At 48.2% G+C, this 22,277-nt stretch overlaps 1 protein-coding gene across 5 annotated transcripts in view; it reads right to left on the minus strand.

The window, feature by feature from the left end:
- Positions 1-22,277, minus strand: part of IQCE (IQ motif containing E) — a 44,134-nt gene that overhangs the window by 8,043 nt on the left and 13,814 nt on the right. For 4 of the 5 annotated variants that reach the window (XM_053275746.1, XM_053275743.1, XM_053275742.1 and 1 more), the window contains 11 exons: positions 20,480-20,529; positions 16,863-16,979; positions 15,337-15,488; positions 13,793-13,848; positions 12,507-12,703; positions 10,375-10,465; positions 8,711-8,875; positions 7,402-7,425; positions 6,352-6,462; positions 3,003-3,130; positions 1,589-1,707 (listed from right to left, as the gene is read on the minus strand). In XM_053275746.1, coding sequence (XP_053131721.1) covers positions 1,589-1,707; positions 3,003-3,130; positions 6,352-6,462; positions 7,402-7,425; positions 8,711-8,875; positions 10,375-10,465; positions 12,507-12,703; positions 13,793-13,848; positions 15,337-15,488; positions 16,863-16,979; positions 20,480-20,529 — 1,210 coding nt within the window. The remainder of the gene's footprint in view (positions 1-1,588; positions 1,708-3,002; positions 3,131-6,351; positions 6,463-7,401; positions 7,426-8,710; positions 8,876-10,374; positions 10,466-12,506; positions 12,704-13,792; positions 13,849-15,336; positions 15,489-16,862; positions 16,980-20,479; positions 20,530-22,277) is intronic. The other variant, XM_053275745.1, reaches the window with a different exon arrangement.

The raw sequence follows: 22,277 nt of genomic DNA on the forward strand, positions 1-22,277 counted from the left end.
CCCAAAGTGGTTTACAGAGATAAACAAACAAACGGACTAATAAATAAATAGGCTCCCTGTCCCTAAAGGGCTCACAGTCTAAAACAACAACGACACAACAAAACATAAGACAGCCACCAGCAACAGCCACTGGAGGGATGCTGTGCTGGGGATGGATAGGGCCTGTTGCTCTCCCCCTGCTAAATGTAAGAGAATCGCCACTTTAAAAAGGTGCCTCTTGCTCAGTTAGCAGGGGCTGTGTGAACTGCCTTCTTCTCTTGGATTTAGGAAAAGATACAAGCTTTTAAGCGGGAATGGTAAAGGCAACCACCAGTGAATGCTAATGGGCAGGGCCGTTTTCTGTATCATCAATTTATATCTGTTTTTTCAACTCCAGTTCAGGTAACAAATAGCATCAACGCAACACACAGTCCACCTGTCTCCACCCCCACCCCCCCCACCCCCGCCCCCGGAATGACCCTTTCTTTATATGTTTGAATTACAGGCTGGACTGCTGGTTTCTTCTGGAACAGTTAAGTGGTTAAGTAATGATAGTTATTAACCTTCACAACAATCCTGTGAAGTAAACAGTAATGGATACCTACTCATGGAGGCCTGTGTTTTTAAAACAAAAAATCAATGTGATGGAGCGGTTGTCGACACAGAAAAGTGTATAACGATTGGGAATCGATGAAGCAGTCACTCCGCTGAACGGCCGAGGCGCAATTCAGCCACAGAACGGCTTTGGAGACCCAGGAGACAAACCTTCAAGACAGACCCTGCTCTGTGCTGCGGATGTGAGGGACGTGGAAATTGCTTCCAACTGACAATGGTCACGTTGACACTGTCTGGATCTAGAGCACCTTCCTTATGAGGCAAGGCTACAACACCTGGGGCTTCTTAGTTTAGAAATAAGAAGACAAAGACAGAAGTTTACAAAACGGTGTATGGTGTGGAGAGAGAGAACGAATCTGATGAATACTTATATACCACTTTTCAACAAAAGTCCCCAAAGCGGTTTATATAGCGACAGACAGACAGAGAGACGAACATTTCTCCCTCTCGCATAACACTAGAACCAGGGTCATCCCATGAAACTGATTGCCAGAAAATCTAGGATCGACAAAAGGATAATCAATCTCTGGAATTCTCTGCCACGGGATGTGGTAGGCTTTAAAAGGGGCTTAGACAAATTCATGGAGGACCATTCTAATGGAGGACAACTCGTGCTCTCTCTACCACAAGACCAGGTCTCCTCCCAACATCCAACCAATTATCTATCCCTTTCACACTCCTTTTCCTTTCCTCTCTAATGTGTTCTGTCTTTACCTTTATATTGTAGCCCACAGATAGGACCTGTGCTGTTTTCTAAGTTTTGTACAGTGCCTAGCAATTTTATAAAAACAACAAATTATGGATACCTGTTTGATCTATAGCAGGCAAGAAATTGTACCAGTTTGGGAAACTGGGCCGTGGCTGTTCTGGCCACTTAGAGCATCCACCTTTTAGACCTGACACATTTGCCCTGAAGATCAAGAGAGTCCACTGTGCCTTTGCTGAAGCACATGAACAGCCACTGGGCCCAGACTGTGGAGGTCAATGAGCTTACCAGGAGCCCCCAAAGTGAAGACTAAAGGGGCATATTTGAACGTTGACCAAACTGGCTTCTTCTCTCTGTTGGAAGCAGCTGGGCTCACTTCTTCCCTTTCAGGACTGAAGTCCAGAGGCCTGGAAAACAGGAGAAGAATTGGCAGGAGTCGGAAAGCAGCCTCCCAGCAGAAACGGAGGCTGGGAGCCAGAGAGACTCTGCCATAAAGAATGAGATCCTCTCGGACTAGCTGAGGCTCTAAATCAGAAGGGGCTTCACAGGCAGGTGCTGTGGACCATCCATCACTTGGTTTAACCTACATGGAAGGCACCTAATGAGATTTCAAGCTGTTGCGGGGGTGGGGGGGTACCGTATGGAGGGGAAGGAAGTACTTTCCTGCAGTGTAGGAAGCCAGCAAGACCAAGAACCCCACACCACCTGCTAAGGAGGAGACATTCTGTTGAAAACAGTCTGCAGAAACTGAAGCTGAAGACAGGGGTCATTGCTTATTTGGACAGCACACAAGCTGGCATTCAGAAGGCCCCAGGTTCAATCTCTGGCACCTTCAGTTAAGGAATCTCAGACAACCACAAAACCTCCTTACCCAAGGCCTTGTTGGAATCAATACTATTGGGGAACACAGGAGGGTGGTCTGACTCAGTTGAAGGAGGTTCTGCTCTGTCATATATATATGCATGCAACTCTCTATCTAGCACAGGGTTTCTTAATCTTGGGTCCCCAGATGTTGCAGGACTACAACTCCCATCATCCCCAGCCACAAAGGCTATGGCTGGGGATGATGGGAGTTGTGGTCCAACATCCAGGAACTCAAGGTTAAGTAACCAGTGTGGTGTAGTGGTTAGAGTGCTGGACTAGGACCGGGGAGACCCGAGTTCAAATCCCCCTTCAGCCATAATACTAGCTGGGTGACTCTGGGCCAGTCACTTCTCTCTCAGCCTAGCTTACTTCACAGGGTTGTTGTGAAAGAGAAACTTAAGTATGTAGTACACCGCTTTGGGCTCCTCGGAGGGAGAGTGGGATATACTAATAAATAATAATAATACTGGAACCTAGCAATGTGCCTGGAATTCCTTGCTGATATGATTGAAGAAACATACATCCTGCCCTTCAAAAGAACTCACCACCACCACCCCGCCACAGCCAGCAGTATTTTTAAAATGTTATAAAGTAACAGTCAATAACTATATAATATAAAGCCAAACAAGTTTCTAAACAACTTGTGCTGTTTGAATAGATAAAGATTGTTATTTCAGGATCATCTCTGCCAGCTGATCCTTGTTTGGATAAACAAGCCCTCAGAGGTCTTTCCTCCGCATATCTATATCCCAGGGCAGCTTTACTCAGCCACGGGCACTGCTCTGGTCATGAAACAGTGCAATGAGAGACTCTTGAGAACCGTTTACGCCTGACTCACCTCTCCACGAGGCCTGTGCGTGCTACGTGAGCCCTGAACGCAGACTGGAGGAGCTTCACGGCCTCCTCGTCTGCTTTGCAGTCAGCCGCCATCTGCGAAGAGCTGGGTCCACAAGAGGCTTCGGGGTTCTAGGAGCATAAATCAGAACAAGCCGCCGGGGGCCTTTAATACATCCTTAGTGGCTCCAACACAGGCACATTGGCAGCTGCCTTACACCGACTCAGACCACTGGTCCCTCTAGCTTCTCCAGGGTTACAAGCAGGAGTCTCCTCCAGCCTTATCTTGGAGATGCTGCCAGGGAGGGAACTTGGATCCTTCTGTATGCAAGCCCTCACCCCAGAGCGGCCCCATCTCCTGTGGGGAACATAGGATGCCGTCACATACTGAGTCAGACCATAGGTCTATCTAGCTCAGTCTTGTCTTCACAGACTGGCAGCGGCTTCTCCAAGGTTGCAGGCAGGAGTCTCTCCCAGCCCTATCTTGCAGATGCTGCCAGGGAGGGCACTTGGGACCTTCTGCTCTTCCCAGAGCGGCTCCATCCCCTGAGGAGAATATCTTACAGTCCTCACACTTCTAGTCTCCCATTCATATGCAACCAGGGTGGACCCTGCTTAGCTAAGGGGACAAGTCAAGCTTGGTACCACAAGAACAGCTCTCCTCTCCTAAACCACAATCAGGAACCTCTCCGAGCCCTATCTTGGAGATGTTGCCAGGGAGGGAACTTGGAACCTTCTGTTCTTCCCAGAGTGGCTCCATCCCCTGAGGGAAATCTCTTACAGTTCTCACAGGTGAAGTCTCCCACTCAAATGCAAGCCAGAGCAGATCCTGCTTAGCAAAGAGGACAATGAGTTGCTCTCCCTAGGTGGAGATGCCACTGAGGACTGAACCTGGGACCTTCTGCATGCAAAGCTGATGCTCTGCCACTGAACTGCAGCCTCCTCCCTTAAGGGGAATATCTTGCAACACTCACACCCAAATGCAAACCAGAGTGGACCCTGCTTAGCAAAGGGGACAATTCATGCTTGCTCCCACAAGACCAGCTCTCCTTCAATTCCAAGCATGCCTTCCGCATCAGCAGGGAGCTACAAGCCCCTGCTTTTGGGCTGCAGATGCTGAGGACCTTCCTAGATCCCCATGGCAGCCAATCCAGAGATGGTCGGGGGGAGGGGGGGGGACGACTTGAAACTTGTCATTTTCTCCATATGGATGTTATCAGTATGAAGCTACAGGATAGCAGAGGAGCAGGATGTGGAATATGAAGTACTCAGGCTTTGGGCATAAAGCCTCAGAGGACTCAAAGCAGCGAATCGGACAGCAGGGCTCCGATATTTTACCCCCTGTGCCACTGGGGTGGGTTTCAGCATCAGGGTGCAGCCCATCTGCCTAACCTGGCCAGGTAATTGGGGAGCCAACAGGGGACTAGTTGGCCTTCAGACATGGATGATTTAGATCAGGCTTCTCGATCTGAGCACTGCAGATTTGCAAAGCCTTGCACTGTAGGGGTGTACAGGTACCGAGCTGGGGGTATGCGAACTTGTCCGGTTGAATCAATCAGCTAGGCTAGCCGGTTTGACGAATCGACTTGAACCAGTTCTAAGCAGTTCACAATCGAACTGCTTGAACTGGCCCGGTTCATGGTGGTACGGTTCTGTACACCCCTATGGCATTGCTTCACACTGCTCCTGCCATCTTATCTAGACTTGAACATTTGGCCAGCTCTGACCACATACCTGCCTATGGCCCCTAGGATGCTTATCTGCCTTTTGGAGTCTATGACCGTGTACCTGCTTCAAACCCCACTGATTTCTACTCACTGCTCCAGACCTTGACATCTGCCTGAAATAACTCCACCCTCCTCTGAGCCTGCTTAATGTCCTGGGTTGTGATTGATTGATTGATTGATTGATTGATTAAATCCTGTCGAGTTGGTGTTGACTCTAAGCAACCACATAGATAGCCTCTCTCCAGGATGATCTGTCTTCAGCTTGGCATCAAGGTGTCTTAGTGGTGCATTCATTGCTGTCATAATCAAGTCCATCCACCTTGCTGCTGGTCATCCTTTACTCTTTCCTTCAACTTTCCCCAGCTTTATGGACTTCCATAGACTTCCAGGAGCTGGGGTGTAGGGAATGCTTAAACCACAGTTCCCAGGTTCGGACCTCACAGCAAATTTGGTTTGACAAACCAAGAGACTTTCTAATTACCGTCTTTCCCCAATCTTTATTCGCTCGTCTCACCTTTAATAACATTCTCAGCCCACGATGCATTCAATAAATTGAGACGCTGCCTTTTTTCAATTAGAATATCCTTCCCCCTGCTTGGTCCAAGATGAGGATAATACATGGGGGGATACATTTTACAGGGTCAGTGGGGAAGAGGTGGAGGGTGGACACTCCAACCTGGAGATGCCCGGGATTGAACCCAGGTCCTTCTGCACACAAAGCAGATGCCCTACCACTGAGCCAATCTGCCAGGTCTACCAGTCATATGCTGCAGGCCAACAAAGTCCAGCCAGGAGGCTAGGTCAACTAGCTGGGCAGGCCAACAGGCAGACAACAAAGGCTGGCTGGGAGATAAGGGGGCGCATCCCTTAGTAGTAGTAGTAGTAGTAGTAGTAGTAGTAGTAATACTAATAATAATAATAATAGGTGCTCTAGGTGCAATTCCAAAACAACTTGAAGAGCACCTCAACACCATAGGGGCAACAGAAATCATCATCAGCCAATTACAAAAAGCAACTTTACTGGAAACAGCCTATATTCTGCGACGATATCCATAACAGCAGCAACAATATTGACAATAAAATTCAGCCATCCCAGGTCCTTGGGAAGGACTCGATGTCTGGATAAAACAAACCAGTCAATAACACCTGTCTGGCTGTGTAAACAACAACAACAATTATTATTATTTGTTTACACAGTCAGACAGGTGTTATTGTTGTTGTTATTTATTCGATTTCTATACTGCCCTTCCAAAAATGGCTCTGGGCGGTTTACACAGAGAAATAACAAACAAATAAGCCCTGTCCCCAAAGGGCTCACAATCTAAAAAGAAACATTAGATAAAACACCAGCAACAGTCACTGGAGGTACTGTGCTGGGGGTGATAGGGCCAATTACTCTCCCCCTGTTAAATAAAGAGAATCACCATGTCAAAAGGTGCCTCTTTGACAAGTTAGCAGGGGTAATGCAGCTGCAGCCAGGATTCGACTGAACTACTGCAGCTCTGAGTGCATGTTATGCATGAGTGAGTATTAAAATTAGTAAAATCTGGTCGTCTCTCCCTTCTCTATAATGGGGACACGCAGAGCTGGGCTGTGCCTGTATCCCAACTTTGTCTGGATGGTTACCTTATTCTCAACGTTCGACATGCTGGGAGAATTCCGACCTTGGGCATTACTTGCTAGTAGTTTCTGCCGAGCTAAATGTCCCCTGAACGCTGCCTGGAGCACCACAGCCACCTAACAGAGGGAAAAGATAAATGGATGTTAAATGCCTCTGAAAGATGGCAGCTACAAATTAACGTGCAGCCCGGGGGAGAAAGGTGTTCCACTAAAGGACCGTTTCTGCTGTGCAAGGAACATTACCCTGTCAGTCAAGAGGCAGACCTAATTGCTGATCCATAAATTCAAAAGAAGGTCCTGGCTGAGGGACGATATAGATACCGACTCGAGTGCAAACCCCGCTCCCACCCTGACCCCAGGGAAAATGCCATTGGAAGTCTGAGCACAGGTGAGTTGTTGCAGGATCCAGACCCAGGAGTGCCCACAGGAGAACACAAGGGCACAAAAAGGATGACGCTGGGCTTTCAAAAGCTGCCGTTTCAGACGGGCCCAACTCCAGGATGAGCCTCACTGAAGTCAACTGTATTCTCCTGCCTTTGACAGTCTGAAGATTGCACCCGGCACGCAGACGTACATGCCCCAATCAAACGCAGACACCACCACCCTCAATTAGGGATGTGACAAATCGGTTTGGCTCCTCTTTAGGGAAGCGCCGAACCTGCTTGGGCACCCACATCCGAACCATTCGGCAGGGCAGGCATCAGTTCCTTTAAGAACAGGCAAGCAGCTTCTTACCTGCTCCACTGCCACCTCGACACTTTTCCGGGCACAGCGCTCACTTCCCAAAAGGCCGCGCATGGCATCGGCGTTGCTCCCAACAGCCAGCAGGTGGCGTCGGCACGCACACGGCTGCCACACACAGGCAGCTGGGAGCAGCGCCGAAGCCATGCGTGGCCTTTTGGGAAGTGAGCGCTGCGCCTGGAAAAGCGGCAGAGGAGCACGTAAGGAGCTGCTTGTCTGGTTTTTAAAGGAACTGCCCGCAGCTGCCCATGCTGGTTCAGGCACATCCCTACACCCAATCCTAAGCTGACAAGCAGTGTTGTTATAGATCCTTACCTTATTCAGTTCTTCCTCACCAATCTGAAATGAAGAAACCCTGGGTTAAAATCAAGTCTTTCCCTCTCTGTTCAACTAAGTCCAGAATAACTAATACCCACAACATTATATACGCCTTGGGATTTTCTTAATGAAAGGCGGGGTATACATTTAACAATAAAATAAAAAAATAAAATAAAATTTATATATAAACATATGATGCCAAGTCAGTCCATCTAGCTTAGTACTATCTACTGTGACAATCTCGCCAAGGTTTTAGGCAAAGGTCTTGCCCACCCTGCTTTTTGAAATCACCTAAATCGGAGATAGAATTTGGGGCTTTCTGCCTGCAAAGCGTGTGCTCTAACCACTGAGCAGAAGCCCCTTGAGTGCCTGAGATGGAGCTTGAACTGGAACACAGGAAGCTGCCTTGTACTGAGTCAGACCCTTGGTCCATCCAGTTCAGTACCGTCTACACTGACTGGCAGCGGCTCTCCAAGGTTCCAGGCAGGAGTCTCTCCCAGCCCTACCTGGAGATGCTGCCAGGGAGGGAACCTCTGCAGAATGCTCTTCCACTGCGCTATGGCCCCATCCCCAAGGGGAAGCTCTTACTGCGCTCACATGTAGTCACCCATCTGAATGCAAATCAAGACAATCCCTGCTTAGCAAATGGTACAATTCTTCCAGCTCTCCTTCCCCTCCACTCTCCCCCACCACTCTCCCATCCTCCACACTCCCTCTCTTTGGAATACAGTGTGCTGAGAACAATGATGGAGCAGTTCTTCACATGCTGCTATCAAGCCAGGCAGCAATGGAGGAGGAGGAGAGCAGTAGGGAGGGGGCAGATGAAGTAAATGGAGGCGGAAGGCAGGCAGCAGCAGCCACTGTCCCCAGCCATCAGCCACCTGAGACGACTGCCTCCATTTGCCTCATTATGGGGCTGGCTCTGCTTGGTACTGCCAGAAACACACACAAGACAACAAGTATTTTCAGCAATTGCATTGTGCAAGTGCAGAACATAGGAAGCTGCCATATACTGAGTCAGACCATTGGTCTGTTTGCTCGGTATTGTCTTCACAGACTGGCAGCGGCTTTTTAAAAAAAAGCCAGGCTCCGAGTCTTGATGACGACAACATTAGGATTGAAAGTGTGTGGACTTTTACCAGCTGAAATCTCAGTCGACAGAAGGAGGCTAAAATCTCAGTCGACAGAAGGAGTGCCACTATCCTGCACAGTTCTTTGACTCTGCCCCACGTACTTTCTGGTGCTCAGCAGCAGCTGCTTCTAGACTCAACATCAACCCCGCCGTGCCTAGCTGAAAGAGCATCACCTTGGTTTTATAGGCTTTCCATTGCCTCTGGATTATCCGAGCTGCTTGCTCATGCCTGTGGTGCTTGGCAAAGCCAAGTGGTGAAGGCCCCAGATGTGAATCCTTTGAATTTAGTAGGCCATTGAGAAGGGATTGTTGGCTGCCCGGACGCGACTCCTGCTGGCCCTTAGAGAAAAACAAATTGGGGGAAATATGGATGGGTGGACGGAACTTGCAAGCAAAAGGAAGGGAAAGCACAGAGGCAGCTGGGGGAGTGAGAATGCAGCAGCACCAACTGGAGACGTCTTTTGATAGCACTGTAAAAAGAAGAAGAAGAAGAAGAAGGATTCCCTCCAGGGCAGAATTTGGGTGGCTGAGGCAATGGATGTGAAGTACTTTGAGTGCTTAATATTTATGTAAATACCTAGAGAAAAATATATAAATAAAAATACTGGGCGGCATCCAGATGAAGTCCATTGAAATTAATGGAACTCATGCTAATCGTAAGTAACCCAAGTCTTATTAATTTCAGTGGCTGACATCCAGATTAAGCTGCTCAATAGTACTACTCAGTGAGTAGGGATGTGCAGAGCCAGTTTGATCGCGAACTGGACCACTGCAAACCAGGACGGTGTGAGTGGCTGGATCACAAAACACTTCAAACTGGTTCGTTGAACCAACTGGCCCAGCTGATCAGTTCGACCGAACCGGTCCGCACACCCACAGTTTGGTTCGAATTCGGAACGAACCGCAACAAACAGTCCGTGCACACCCCTATCAGGGAGTAGTCTAAATTTCAACAGGACTACTCAGGAGTACTTTAATCTGGATGTTAGCTGGCGGTGCTTAGTCATGACTAACTTACTCTGGATGCTGCCCATACAGTGCTCAAAGCACTTTACATCCCTTAACTCAGCTAGGTATCTCAACATCTTCGGCCAGAAATGAAGGATTGAACAGCCAGGAGAAAGGTAATTGGGGCAGAGGAAAGAGGAATGAAAAAAGAAGAGGGAGGAGAGAGTGTCAGTACAGGAGATGAAAGAGTGGCGAGACAAGTAGGGAAAGGAGAAGTATGCCAGAGGCATAAACTAGGAAGAACCATAAATGAATGGGGAAAAGGAAAGGATAAAGCCCAAGAACAGAAGTAACGTAATGTGTGTGAGAGAATGAATGAGTCAGAGAGAGGAAAGAGACTGAGTGAGTGGTGGAAAGGGAGAGAGAATACAAATTCTGAACAGCCTGGCATTTGAGTCAAGGTGAGGAAAGCCTCGCTTTCCCATGGAGAGGCATTTTGTGCCTTTAAGGAATCTGTGAGAGAGCGAGCAAGGACAGAGATCTCCTAGCCAAGTTCCTGGTGATGATGTGTCCTGCCTCTATTGATTCCCCACGCTATAAATTCCCACCAATTCAGCCTTTAATTGTTATGAGGCCATACATCACTCTGCTCAGTCACCAGCTGCGAGAGTATTGAAGGCTCTCTTCTTCTTTTTCACACACCATAAATGTAAAATCCAATACTTGGCTGGAAGGAGGCCTTAGGAGGGAAACAGTCCAAGAAACTATTAACTCCCACTGCCAGACAATATGCAAACAGCCAGGCAACCAACACAGAGGCATCCGCACAAGCCAGATTAGTCAATATCGGAAGACACGATGCACCCATTACATCAAACGGTGGCTCGTACCTGATCCGGAGATGCAGTGGAATCCAGGCAACTGGAGCCTTGGTTTTCCTCCAGTTCTTTCACTTGCTCTGTCAGCTTCTGGATTTCTCCCCTGCAGCACAAAAACCAATTCAGTTTCCTGATGCACAGAACCGCGAGGTCTATAGGTTTCCCAGGGTCAGCTACACAATACAGATATCTCAAGCAGTGGCTTGTGGTGGTCACGTTTTCAGGAGAACCAGGGAAATGGCATGCTGCTTGACAGGCGTGTCCTCGTGTATCATTTTTCATCCAATTTCTCCACACCACGTATGTTTTTACAAGGCCTAGAGCATCTCCCTTATGAGGCAAGGCTACAACATCTGGGTGGTTGTTTTTTGTTTGGACGAGAGGCGAATATGGGGAGGCATGACAGAGGCCTATAAACTTATGCATGATGTGGAGAGAGTGGAGAGAGAGAGAGAGAGACTTCTTTCCCTCGCTCACAACTCTAGAACCAGGGGTCATCCCATGAAACTGATGCCAGGAGGTTTAAGACCAACAAAAGGAAGCACTTTTTCACACCGTGCATAATTAATCTATGGAATTCTCTGCCACAGGATGTGGTGATGGCCACCAGCTAGGATGGCTTTTAAAGGGGCTTAGACAAATTCATGGGGAACGGGTCTATCAATGGCTACTAGTGTGGTGGCTAGAGGCCACCTCCAGCCCCAGAGGCAAGATGCCTCTAAATACCAGTTGCAGGGGAAGCAACAGAAGACAAGAGGGCATGCTCTCACCTATCGACTGTGAGCTTCTCAGAGGCATCTGGTGGACCACTGTGGGAAACAGGATGCTGGACTAGATAGGCCTGGGGCTGCAAAGGCAGCAGGACTGTTCTTCTGTTCTTAAACACGGTATATGTCCTACCTTAAAATGTCTTTTATGTTCTACCATAAAAATGAGTTTTCTCTTAACATAAAACTCCCCAAATGCTTAGCCATGCCTCATGAGGTATCTGGCTAGCCCAGGGGTTCCCAGCCTTAGGCCCCAAGATATTGTTAAGCAACAGCTTTTACCACCCCCAGCCACAATGGCCAAAAGCCATGAGTTCTTATCGCATCATGTCCCGCCACCATGTCCAAAGTCTACTGGGACTGGGGATGATGGGTGTTGTAATCCAACATTATCTGGGGGCCCAAGGTTGGGAACCCCTGCTCTATGGGGATGATGGGAGTTATAGTCCAACAACACACAAGCAGTGAAGTGTGTTGTTAGAGCACTGGATTAGGACTGGGGAGACCTGGGTTCAAATCCCCATTCAGCCATGAAACTCACTGGGTGACTCTTGGCCAGTCACATCTCTCTCAGCCCAACCTACCTCACAGGGTTGTTGTGAGGATAAACATAAGCACGTAGACTGCTCTGGGCTCCATGGAGGAAAAGCAGGATAGAAATGCAAAAAACAAACACACACACACACACACACACACACACACACACACCTGGGGACCCAAACTTCCCACACTCTCAAAAACAGGGTCATACTATGCTCTGCTGAACTCTTCCAGGCCAAGATCTGCTTTGGCATGGAGATGGCTCGCTGAGATGGCAGCCAGGCCTCTGAAGGAGTACTTTTCTGTGGCTCCCGGTGAGTTGAACTTGAAACTACCATTCTGCAGAAGGAGGGACTCCTACAATTTTACAGTTGGAAGGGACCTTGGAGGTCTCCACCCTGCTGCTCGGATTCACATCTTGCAACCAGTGGTACACGTTTTGATATCTGGTAGCAAGATGTACCATTTGCTTATTAGCAGGGGTGAAGAAATGTTGGCTCAGTTTATCAGCCAGACAAAATATTTTACTTGTCAAGCTGTGTTGGTACATTGCTCATCAGGACTTTTTTCAACTAGTCAGGCATCATTTTTCACTCATCACAGACTAGTGGATTTCTGCAGCCTTGCTTATTAGCATATGAGCAAAGCAGCAGCCTTCTCAAGAAATGGATTTTTAAACTTGTCTCTTTTCAAACTTTAACCAGCAAAAACCTGAAGCGTCAATCATGTTTTAAGGTTTGCTTGGAGAACAAGATGTCCAGAACATTCCTCTCCCGGCAGTCTCCAAGGCTGCTGCCAAAGTGGGCTCTACTTTGTCAGGTGACACCCAGACTTAACTCTTTAACAGCCAGCTGGTTCTGAAGGACTGCCCTTTGGCCTTTCAGCTTCTTCACCACCCTGCGGAGATGCTCGCATTCTTCCGAGGAGTCGGATTCTTTAGCAGTTGGCTGATCCAGTTGCGCAGGAGTGGATGGAGTGAGCAACGGCGAAGCGCTGGTCTCTGAAAGCTGCAGCCTGGTCTTCTCATCCGCTCGCTACAAGTTGAAAGGGGGTGGAGGGGAGGCAATTGCTATTTCCTTTTGTGCAAACAACAAACCCCAGACAGTTACGATACTACGGCATGGGTTTTTATAGCTCTAGGGAGATGGGGACTGGTGTTGCAGTGCACAAGTGTTCTCCACCCATTTATTTATTACATTTCTATACCGCCCTATCCACCCAAAGGTTCTGGATGGTGTCCAGAATCACTGGGCCAAAGATTCCCAACCTTTTTTAAAAAGTGCACCCTTCCTGTTGCAAAACATCAACTCAGGTAGCCCATAGGGATTTATATGTGAGTGTAAGAGTGTACATGTGCGCGCCCATGCATGCATGCATAACATGAAAACATCACACTTATGAGACAGGCTACTCCAGTCACTGGTTTCCATCCAGACTAAGTTACCCATGTCTACTTCTGAGACAAGGAAACTTGCCTCATTCGTTTCAATGGAAATATTTGGTGCTTGTTTCTGAAGCCTGTCAGTCAGGCTCAGGGGAGGGGTATGCTGATAACCTTTTTTGAGGGGTAATGCTCTCTGAAGGACTAGTCTGAAATTGTTCATTGCCCTGTTAGATTTTGATACCAGGATAATGTTTCCTGATGGGTAATGTTTTCTGATTTTGATACCAGGCTAATGTTTCCTGATGGGTAATGTTTTCTGATTTTGATACCAGGGTAATGTTTCCTGATGGGTTACATTTTCTGATGGACTAGTGTGAAATTTTTCATTACTCTGTCAGATTTCTGTACCTGTGCAACCTTTTCTGATGGGTAATGTTTTCTGATGGACGAGTCTGTAAATTACTGTGGCAGATTTCAACACCAGGCTAAGCTTTCCTGACGGGTTTTTCATTAATTTGTCACATTTCAAAAGCACAGTAAACTTTTCTGACAGGTAATGTTTTCTGATGGACTAGTCTATATGGTCATGCCAGTTTTACACCAATTGACACTGGTTATTATCTACAGAAAAGCAAGTTCCTGAATTTTCTCTTTTTGTCACATACTGGGGTAAGAGATCCGAGTTAGGTTTGTGACTTGAATATTGTTTTGTCTCACCAGCTCTGGTTCCATCACTTACTTTCCCCAGTTTTGAAATCCGCTGAGCCAGCCTCTGTCTGCTCCTCTCTGTGCAATCTGAGGACAAAAAAACACACAAGGTTTTCAAACACTGAGTCAGATTGCAAGAGACACAAAACCTGGAAAAAAATGTCCATCAAGTTGTAGGAATCTGAAAGACGTGGTTTATACTGCAATAAGGGACCACATGCCAAGCGATCATCTAAGTAATACAGAAAAAAAGCAGACCTCGTAGCCAGGTCATACAGGCTACATCAGTATGGATGGAGAGGGAGTGCCGAGACAGCCAAATTTGTCTTGGTAGGGGAAAGTTATCACCAAGATTTTCCCATTAGGAATTTGAGCCTGAAACAAAATGCCCTTGAAATAAAGGGCCTGTTTCGAGCTCGAAACAAAACTACTACATTTCAAGCTTAAAGAGCTTCGAGCACCATTTTACAGAGCTATTTTCCTGGGGAAAGCTGGTCTACTGATTGGGGTCGGTGAATAGACCAGTCCTCCAAGGCAGGCTGACATACCAAGTCTGGAGCGGAGGTCTGGTCTGCCCACCTCACACAGTGGGTAGACCAGGCCTCTGTTCCGACTTAGTGCCTCAGCCTGCCTTGAAGGACTGGTCTACCCGCTGTCCCCAATCAGTAGACCAGCTCTCCTTGGAAAAACAGCCCTCCAAAACGGTGCTTGAAACACTCAAAACTTTTCAAGTGTTTCATCGAAACAGTCGGCTTGGCGGCTGTTTTGACAAAATGTTTCGAGCATTTTGCGTTTCCTTTCGAGTTCGAAACCACTCTGGGCATTCGTCCCAAGACGGTAGTGATGGCCAAAACTTTTGGGCCTGGCTCATGGACCACCACCAGAGGAAAGAAGGGGCCCAGAGCAGTGCGCCTCTTAGGGTCTTCTCTTCATTCCCTTAGGTTATGACCTGAGATGGCCACCTGACCCCAGAAGCCAAGATATCTGGCCCTTGGATGCCTCATCATGACTTGATGCCTGGCCTTTTTCCAGTGCCCCTCAATTCCTTCGGTTTTCCCTTCATCCTCTTTGACTTCAATCCACCCAGCGTTAGGCCAGGCTGAGGAGTCTATAACTCTGCTTAAGACTAGAGCTGTTGTTCACTCAAATGCAGCCTCTTGCAGAATCTCAAGATGGCCCCTGATTTCAGATTCATGGACACCCCATACTTCTGCAACCCGCTTTCCTTCCGCATAATAAAATCAGGCCCCTTGGAATGTAGGCAGCTTCCTACGTTGCTGTGTGATGTAACAAGAGTCAGACCCTTGGTCTATCCAGCTCAGTAATGTTTACACTGACTGGCAGCAGTTCTCCAAGATTTCAAGCAGCCCTGCCTAGAGATGTTGCCAGGGATTGAACCTGGGACCTTCCGTATGCAAAGCAGCGGCTCCACCACTGAGCTACAGCCCCCTCCCCTCAGGGGAAGATCTCACAGTGCTCACACATGGAGTCTCCCATCCAAATGCAAATGGGGACAATCCATGCTCACTACCACGAGGCCAGCTCTCCTCCACCTTGGTCTTCCACAGAACTTACTTTTGACTTTACTGGAGGCTGGGGAGGTGCTCAGGATGAGGTCCAGGTGTGCTTTCAGGCTGTGATTCTCCTCTTGCAACTCTTTGAGGTTCCTGGACAACTGCAGAATGGCAGCATTGAGCACCCTCAGCTGTTTGCTCTCGGAAGAAGATCTGTACTCAGGAAAGAGGAAAAGCAGCTGTGAAGAGGGCAGCCCGTCAAGATGCTCACTGTGATGGCGTCAGGGCATGGGCAGAAGTCACACAGGAAACTGCAGAATATGTCCCAACGGCTACTTACTTCCACGTATTAGAGAAGGGACACTCAGCACAGCGTAATGGACAGAGTGTCAGACTTGGACCTGCCAACCACGGGAGCACCCGCCATCATGCTGGCAGCCTTTCCCACTCCAGATGAAGGCTGTAAGTACACGCAGCATGGGAGGGGCAGTGAGAGGAATGGCCAACGCGCCGGGTGGGGTGGGGCAGGGACGGGACTTCTGTGCCCACTTTGGATGGTGCGGGCGAGTACCCCGTCCTTTTAAGACAACGCGTGGAGAGGGCTTCTGGCACACCCCTATGCACACTTTGCATTTCTAATCACAGGGACTGCAATATCTGTGGGCTGCATGCTTATTTGCTTACTTAAATTTTCTGTATCCCACCCCTCTCGTGCAAAACTGAGGAGACCCGAGTTCAAATCCCCATTCAGCCATGAGACTAGCTGGGCGACTCTGGGCCAGTCACTTCTCTCTCAGCCTAACCTACTTCACAGGGTTGTTGTGAGGAGGAACTTAAGTATGTAGTACACCGCTCTGGGCTCCTTGGAGGAAGAGCAGGATATAAAATGTTGACCAAACCAAACCCAAAACAACACTGAGGGTCCAGGGAGCCTCCCTGCCGTCCAACTGCAGCACTGGAGGCTGCACTGGCTGAACTGGAGTTGAGGGAAGAAACTCCCCCCCCCTTCCCTCCCTGATCGGCTGTGCGGGCTATCTAAGTAAGAAGGAAGGCCACACAGACAGCACCCCACCTCTCTGCAGTCTCACTGACAGCAGAGAGGACGGTCTCCAGTACCTCCGAATGTGGATGAGAGAGCAGGGGCAGGGGGTCCACTGGAGCTACAGTTCCACGTTACATGTGAATACAGTTTGAGCGCGTGTTTCGTCTCCCATTCACTGGACCTGATCTCAATAGCTAAGCTCTGGCCAGGCCAGGCCGACGGAGGGAATTGATCAATAAATGAGTAACCAAATAGTCTTACAAGAGTCATAAGTACGTCTGCTTATAAATAGTAGCTCACTATAAGGACTTTCTTCTTTTTCTTTTGGCAAGCATGTCAAATCAATGGCCCTTGTGAGTAGGGCAGATGCCCTTATCCATGTTCCACAGGTTGAAGTGCAGGACATGATCCTTGCCTTCCAGATAGATGGCCAGCCTAACATTCCTATCCTAGATGCACTTGGCTGTCTGTCCCTTCACTCTGGTTAGTGGCATTCAAGAGACAACATGGAGTTAATCTTACTCTACACATGTCCCCCAAACTACCTTGAGCACCACAATCCTTCAGTCTTCTGCTGACCGCACCGCCCTTTTCTATCTTCTCCTTCAGAGCCTCCAGCGTTTTCTTCCTCCTCTGAATCTTTCACCTGCTGCCTATAGTATCTGGGCAACTTTGAGAATTAGGTCTTTTTTTTCTTCCTAGGAATGGCAAGTCCACCTGAATATTCGTAGGCTGTTGTGCCATTATTCATCTACCCGGATAGCAAAGGGAGGAAGCTTTTTTCATCTCAACATTCTTATCCCACTTCCTAGCACACGGTGGCCCAAAGTTGCTTACAGCCTTAAGAACTGGACATGAAGCAACACAGGAAGCTTCCTTCTACCGATTCAGACCACAGGGCCACCAAACTCAGGACTGTCTACCCCGGGGGGGCATGACTCAAATGCCCCAGTGGGCCAGAACTAACCGTGACTTGCAGTGCAGGGCCGAGGTCAATTTTCAACACATTAATTATGATTACATTAAAATGAATTATTTAAGATATTAATAAAAGTGAGGGGGCAGAGGGCTGGAGTCCTGGCGAAGAGAAAGAGGGATGGTGTCAGCAGACTCCAGTCCAGTGGCAGAGGACGTCTGGTCTCGAGCAGACAACTCCATCGAGTTGAGGCCGCTCATCACCTCTTTGCCACTGAGCAAAAGGCACCTTTTAAAAGTGGCAATTCTCTTTATTGAGCAGGGGGAGAACAACTGGCCCTATCCATCCCCACCACAGCATCCCTCCAGTGGCTGTTGCTGGGGTCTACCTTATGTTTCTTTTTAAGATTGCAAACCCTTTGGGGACAGGGAGTCATTTATATCTATGTATATCCCCTGCTAACTGGGCAAAGAGGCACCTTTTACCGTGGTGGTTCTCTTCATTTAGCAGGGGGAGAGGAACTGGCCCTCTCCATCCCCAGCACAGGACCTCCAGTGACTGTTGCTGGTGTCTATCTTACGTTTCTTTTTAGATTGTGAGCCCTTTGGGGACAGGGAGACATCTTATTTATTTATTATTTCTCTGTGTAAACTAGCCTGAGCAATTTTTGGAAGGGCAGTATAGAAATCGAATTAATAAATCATCATCATCATCATCATCCCAGGTCCTTTGGAAGGACTTGATGTCTGGATAAAACAAACCAGTCAATAACACCTGTCTGACTGTGTAAACAAGAAATAATAATAATAATAATAATAATAATAATAAACCGCTTTGAGAACTGCAGTTGAAATGCGGTATATAAGCATTCATCACATCATTAGGAATGGCCAAGAGCTCTTAAAGGCTCCTGCTGTTGCTGCAAGATGGCCCTACCTGGGGGCCAGCAAAGAAAGAAAGAAAAGGAGTCCCCACGGGCTGGATCCGGCCCCTGGGCCTTAGGTTGTGCAGGCCTGATCTACACTGACTGGCAGCGGCTTCTCCAAGGTTTCAGGCAGGGGTCTTTCCCAGCCCTACCTGGAGATGCTGCCAGGGAGTGAACCGGGGACCTTCTGCATGCCAAGCAGATGTTCCCCCACTGAGCTAAAGCCCCGCCCCCAAAAGGTGGCCTACATGGGTCCCCCAGACAGGCACTGAGTCAGTGCCACACCATGACCTGCTTAGCTTCAGCAGGGTGGCTGCCTCACGGGCCCTACGCCATCTAGAACCCAGTGCCAACATCCTGACTGACTAAGTTGCTCTAGTGCAAGAAGACTGCATAGTTACGCTAAGAACAGGGATTTGCGGAACTGCACTATTGTGTGTTATAGCAAACGCCCACAGGAGTCCCATTTAAAACAGATGAGGCATGCAAGTTGCACAAGTCTTGTGCAAGCACACTCTTGGTAGCGCAACTCTCATCTGGTTCTTATTCTGAACACTACTGTCCATGTGATACACAGGCCATAGTGAATGTGGGTCATGTTTTAAGAAGTGCAGTATAATATAGGGACTCACGCGAGCTGTTAATTTGACCTCCGATTAAGGACGTACCAGGCAGAGAAGATGAAGTAGAGCTCTCGTTTCTCGTCAGACTATCAAACCAACGTTACTTATAATGTGGCTAAGTTCCGTTTAATAGCAATGAATCTATGGCAATGACTAATGTAGTGGAATAGTTTACTACGTCACTGTATATTCGTAAAATTATGTGGTTGCTATATTGTTGCAAGGACATGACACTGTGTTCCTTTCTTCATGCTTCTGTACTGGTCAAAGACTATAATAAAGTTTATCAATCTATCACTAGTCTGGAACGCAAGCGCCCAGCAGTGGAATATGCCATACAACGTCCTTCTGCCAGTGCACCGTTAAGCAGGCCGTCAGCCACTATAACAAAGAAGGGATGGGGTCTTAAGCGCAGGACTTAAGACCCCATCCCTTGCGCCAAGGAAAGTGAACATCAGAACAGCCCTGCTGGATCAGGCCCAAGGAGGCCCATCTAGTCCAGCATCCTGTTTTGCACCGTGGCCCACCAGATGCCTCTGAGAAGCCACAGGCAGGAGTTGAGGGCGTGCCCTCTCTCCTGCTGTTACTCCCCTGCAACTGGTACTCAGAGGCATCCTGCCTTTGAGGCTGGAGGTGGCCCACAGCCCTAGAGCCACCTAGACCTTCTTTTGCTGCCAAGCCTTGTGCAGATCAATGTTCCCTGCATGATTTCACGCTTTTCCCCTTTCCAAAAAAGACACCAAGAGATTTCCAGGCCTCCCAATTCGTGGCAGATTTCCCACAACCAAGCACAGAGAATACACATGATGCAATCTTGACTGAGAGTGTTTTTCATCCAGAGATGTGCATGTTCCTTGCAGCACTTACCTGAGACAGTTACTAGATGACGACACAGAATGCCATGGATCTCAAAAAGAGACCTTGCTTTGGGAGCACAGGGCGAGGGATTATCCTTTTAAGATCTGAGACTGTGTGTTGGAATTTGGCTTCATTGCTTCCTTTTGTCTGCTTTCACATGCTTTACAACCTGACTCTGCTATAAAACACATTTCCCTGATTTATAGGAAGATGAACCCAGTCTTGACTCTCAGCTTCATAATAATCCAGTGGAAATGAAGAAGCTGGATTTAAGATGATTTAGCTGCATTCTGGAGGGCTTCCACTGAAGCTTATTTTCACTTCTTCAGAAATAAAGTGCAGGGAAATCAATAGGGCTTATAGGATCAGGGAGGGCACCAAGTTCAGTGGGTCTTACACCTCAATCTGAAAGCAAGTCTTATTGATTTCAATACATTTATTTATATGCAAGAAGGTAACACTGCAGCCTTAATCATCTTAAATTCAACAGTTCATACTAACTAGGTTTTAGACTGGGCACCACCATCTTTAAGAGGCTGCTGTTGTCACTTAACACGCACAGCTTTTAGCATAGGTGGATAGGATCTAACACAGCAATTGATGAAATACGTTATCACCTCCACCCAAAGTGAAAACTTCCTGTGGAAATCACACAGGTGGGACATGAAAGTTGTGAAACGGAACAAGCAAGGAAAGAACACAACACCCCAAACAGCATCTAGGTGATGAGATTTTAAAAAGCTTTTAAACATCTTCTGACTTCACCGCCATTAGTGAAGTATACAAACGAGACACCAAAAACCTAAACACATGCATAGAGTCCCCAGGAAATAAACATACTTTCGTTGCACCGTCTTGGATTTTGCCAGGAGGGTTTGGAGTCGTTGGATCTGCAAGTGACAGATTGGATTAGGAGAAAGGCAGGAAAGGACCAAGAGGCACAGAATATTGTGGGCACACGATCAAGAAGAGGGGAGGAGAAGCCTCCATTGGGCAATCAAATGCAAGTTGAAAGCAAGGCTGGAGGTGTCAGTGGTGATCGTGAGCTAAGCACCAGCTGGGCTGGAGGACTTTTCTTCCTACCTCACTGAAAAGCTGGCTACTGCTGCTGGGTAGGAGGGAGCCCTCCAACCTAGCTGCAACTTAGCACACAACAGGAACATAAGAAGCTGCCATACACTCAGTGAGTCAGACCACTGGTCCAACTAGCTCAGTGCTGTTTACACAAACTGGCAGTGGCTTCTCCAAGGTTGCAGGCCGGAATCTCTCCCAGCACGCAGGCATCTCTCCTTGCCAGATCTTGGAGATGCTGCCAGGGAGGGAACTTGGAACCTTCCCCCATTTTCATTCATATAAATCCCTGGTGCATCCTGGGCCAGGAAGAACAACAGCACTTCATGCTGCTTTGGCTGCAAGCAGATGCTCTTCCCAGAACAGCCCCATCAACTACGGGGAATATCTTGCAGTGCCCACACATGGAGTCTCCCATCCAAATGCAAACCAAGGTGGACCATGCTTAGCAAAGGGGACAAGTCATGCTTGCTGCCATAAGGCCAGCTCTGCTCCCAATCACTGACAGTGCCCTCTGATATTGTTTTTCACTGACAATCAAATACTGAGAGCACACCGTTCTATGAGGTTCCTCTTAATTCTTGATCATGTAAACAAGCCTACTGTAAGCATATAAAGTTGTGCCAGACAGACAGAAAGGAGCGGCAGAGATAAGAGACAAAATCTGAAGTCTTTTTGCTGCCCGAGCGGCTGCATGGTGGGACCTGAGATGGGTGCCCCAGAATTTCATGCACCTTAGCAGAGGATTTCTGGAACACGTCTCTCACGTCTTACATACATGTGAAGTTGCTGTATAGCAGACTGCAGCAGTGATCCATCTAGCTCAGTATGGTCTACGTTGGCTGGCAGGGGCTCTCTAGGGTTTCAGATGGGCAAAGGGGTCCAAAAGCACACTGGTCAGGCTGCACACGGCTTCACTGGCACCCCCAAGGACCCACTGGGGTTGTCTGCGTAGTGGTCATAAGAAGAAATGCTTTCTCCGTGGGGAGGCTCTACTACTGCAGGGCCTGACAAATCCCAGGTGCCAGGGAGCCTAGGAATTTATTCGCGGCACCCTGTCTGAGATACTCAGAGGTACAGTTAACATCTTTCGTTTGTCCCCGATGGACCTGTTCCTTTTCTAGGAATGGAAGTCAGAAAAAAAGAAGCCAATTTACCCACTTCCTCCACATGTCCATCACCAAGCCCAGTAATTCTGTCGAGTGTCCACTGCCTGGCTCCCAAATTCTGGAGCTGGCTCCTGGATCCAAAGGATGACTGGTCCCCTTAGCTAAGCAAGGTCCACCCTGGTTGCATATGAATGGGAGGCTAGAAGTGTGAGCACTGTGAGATATTCCCCTCAGGGGATGGAGCCACCCTGGGAGGAGCATCTAGGTTCCAAGTTCCCTCCCTGGCAGCATCTCCAAGAGAGGGCTGAGAGAGAGTCCTGCCTGCAACCTTGGAGAAGCCGCTGCCAGTCTGTGAAGACAATCCTGAGCTAGGTAGACCAATGGTCTGACTCAGTATATGGCAGCTTCCTATGTTCCTAACTGTAATGTAATACAGGTGATACATATGTCTTGCAGTA

The sequence above is a fragment of the Hemicordylus capensis genome, chromosome 13, assembly GCF_027244095.1.
Source record: "Hemicordylus capensis ecotype Gifberg chromosome 13, rHemCap1.1.pri, whole genome shotgun sequence".
Classification (NCBI taxonomy): domain Eukaryota; kingdom Metazoa; phylum Chordata; class Lepidosauria; order Squamata; family Cordylidae; genus Hemicordylus; species Hemicordylus capensis.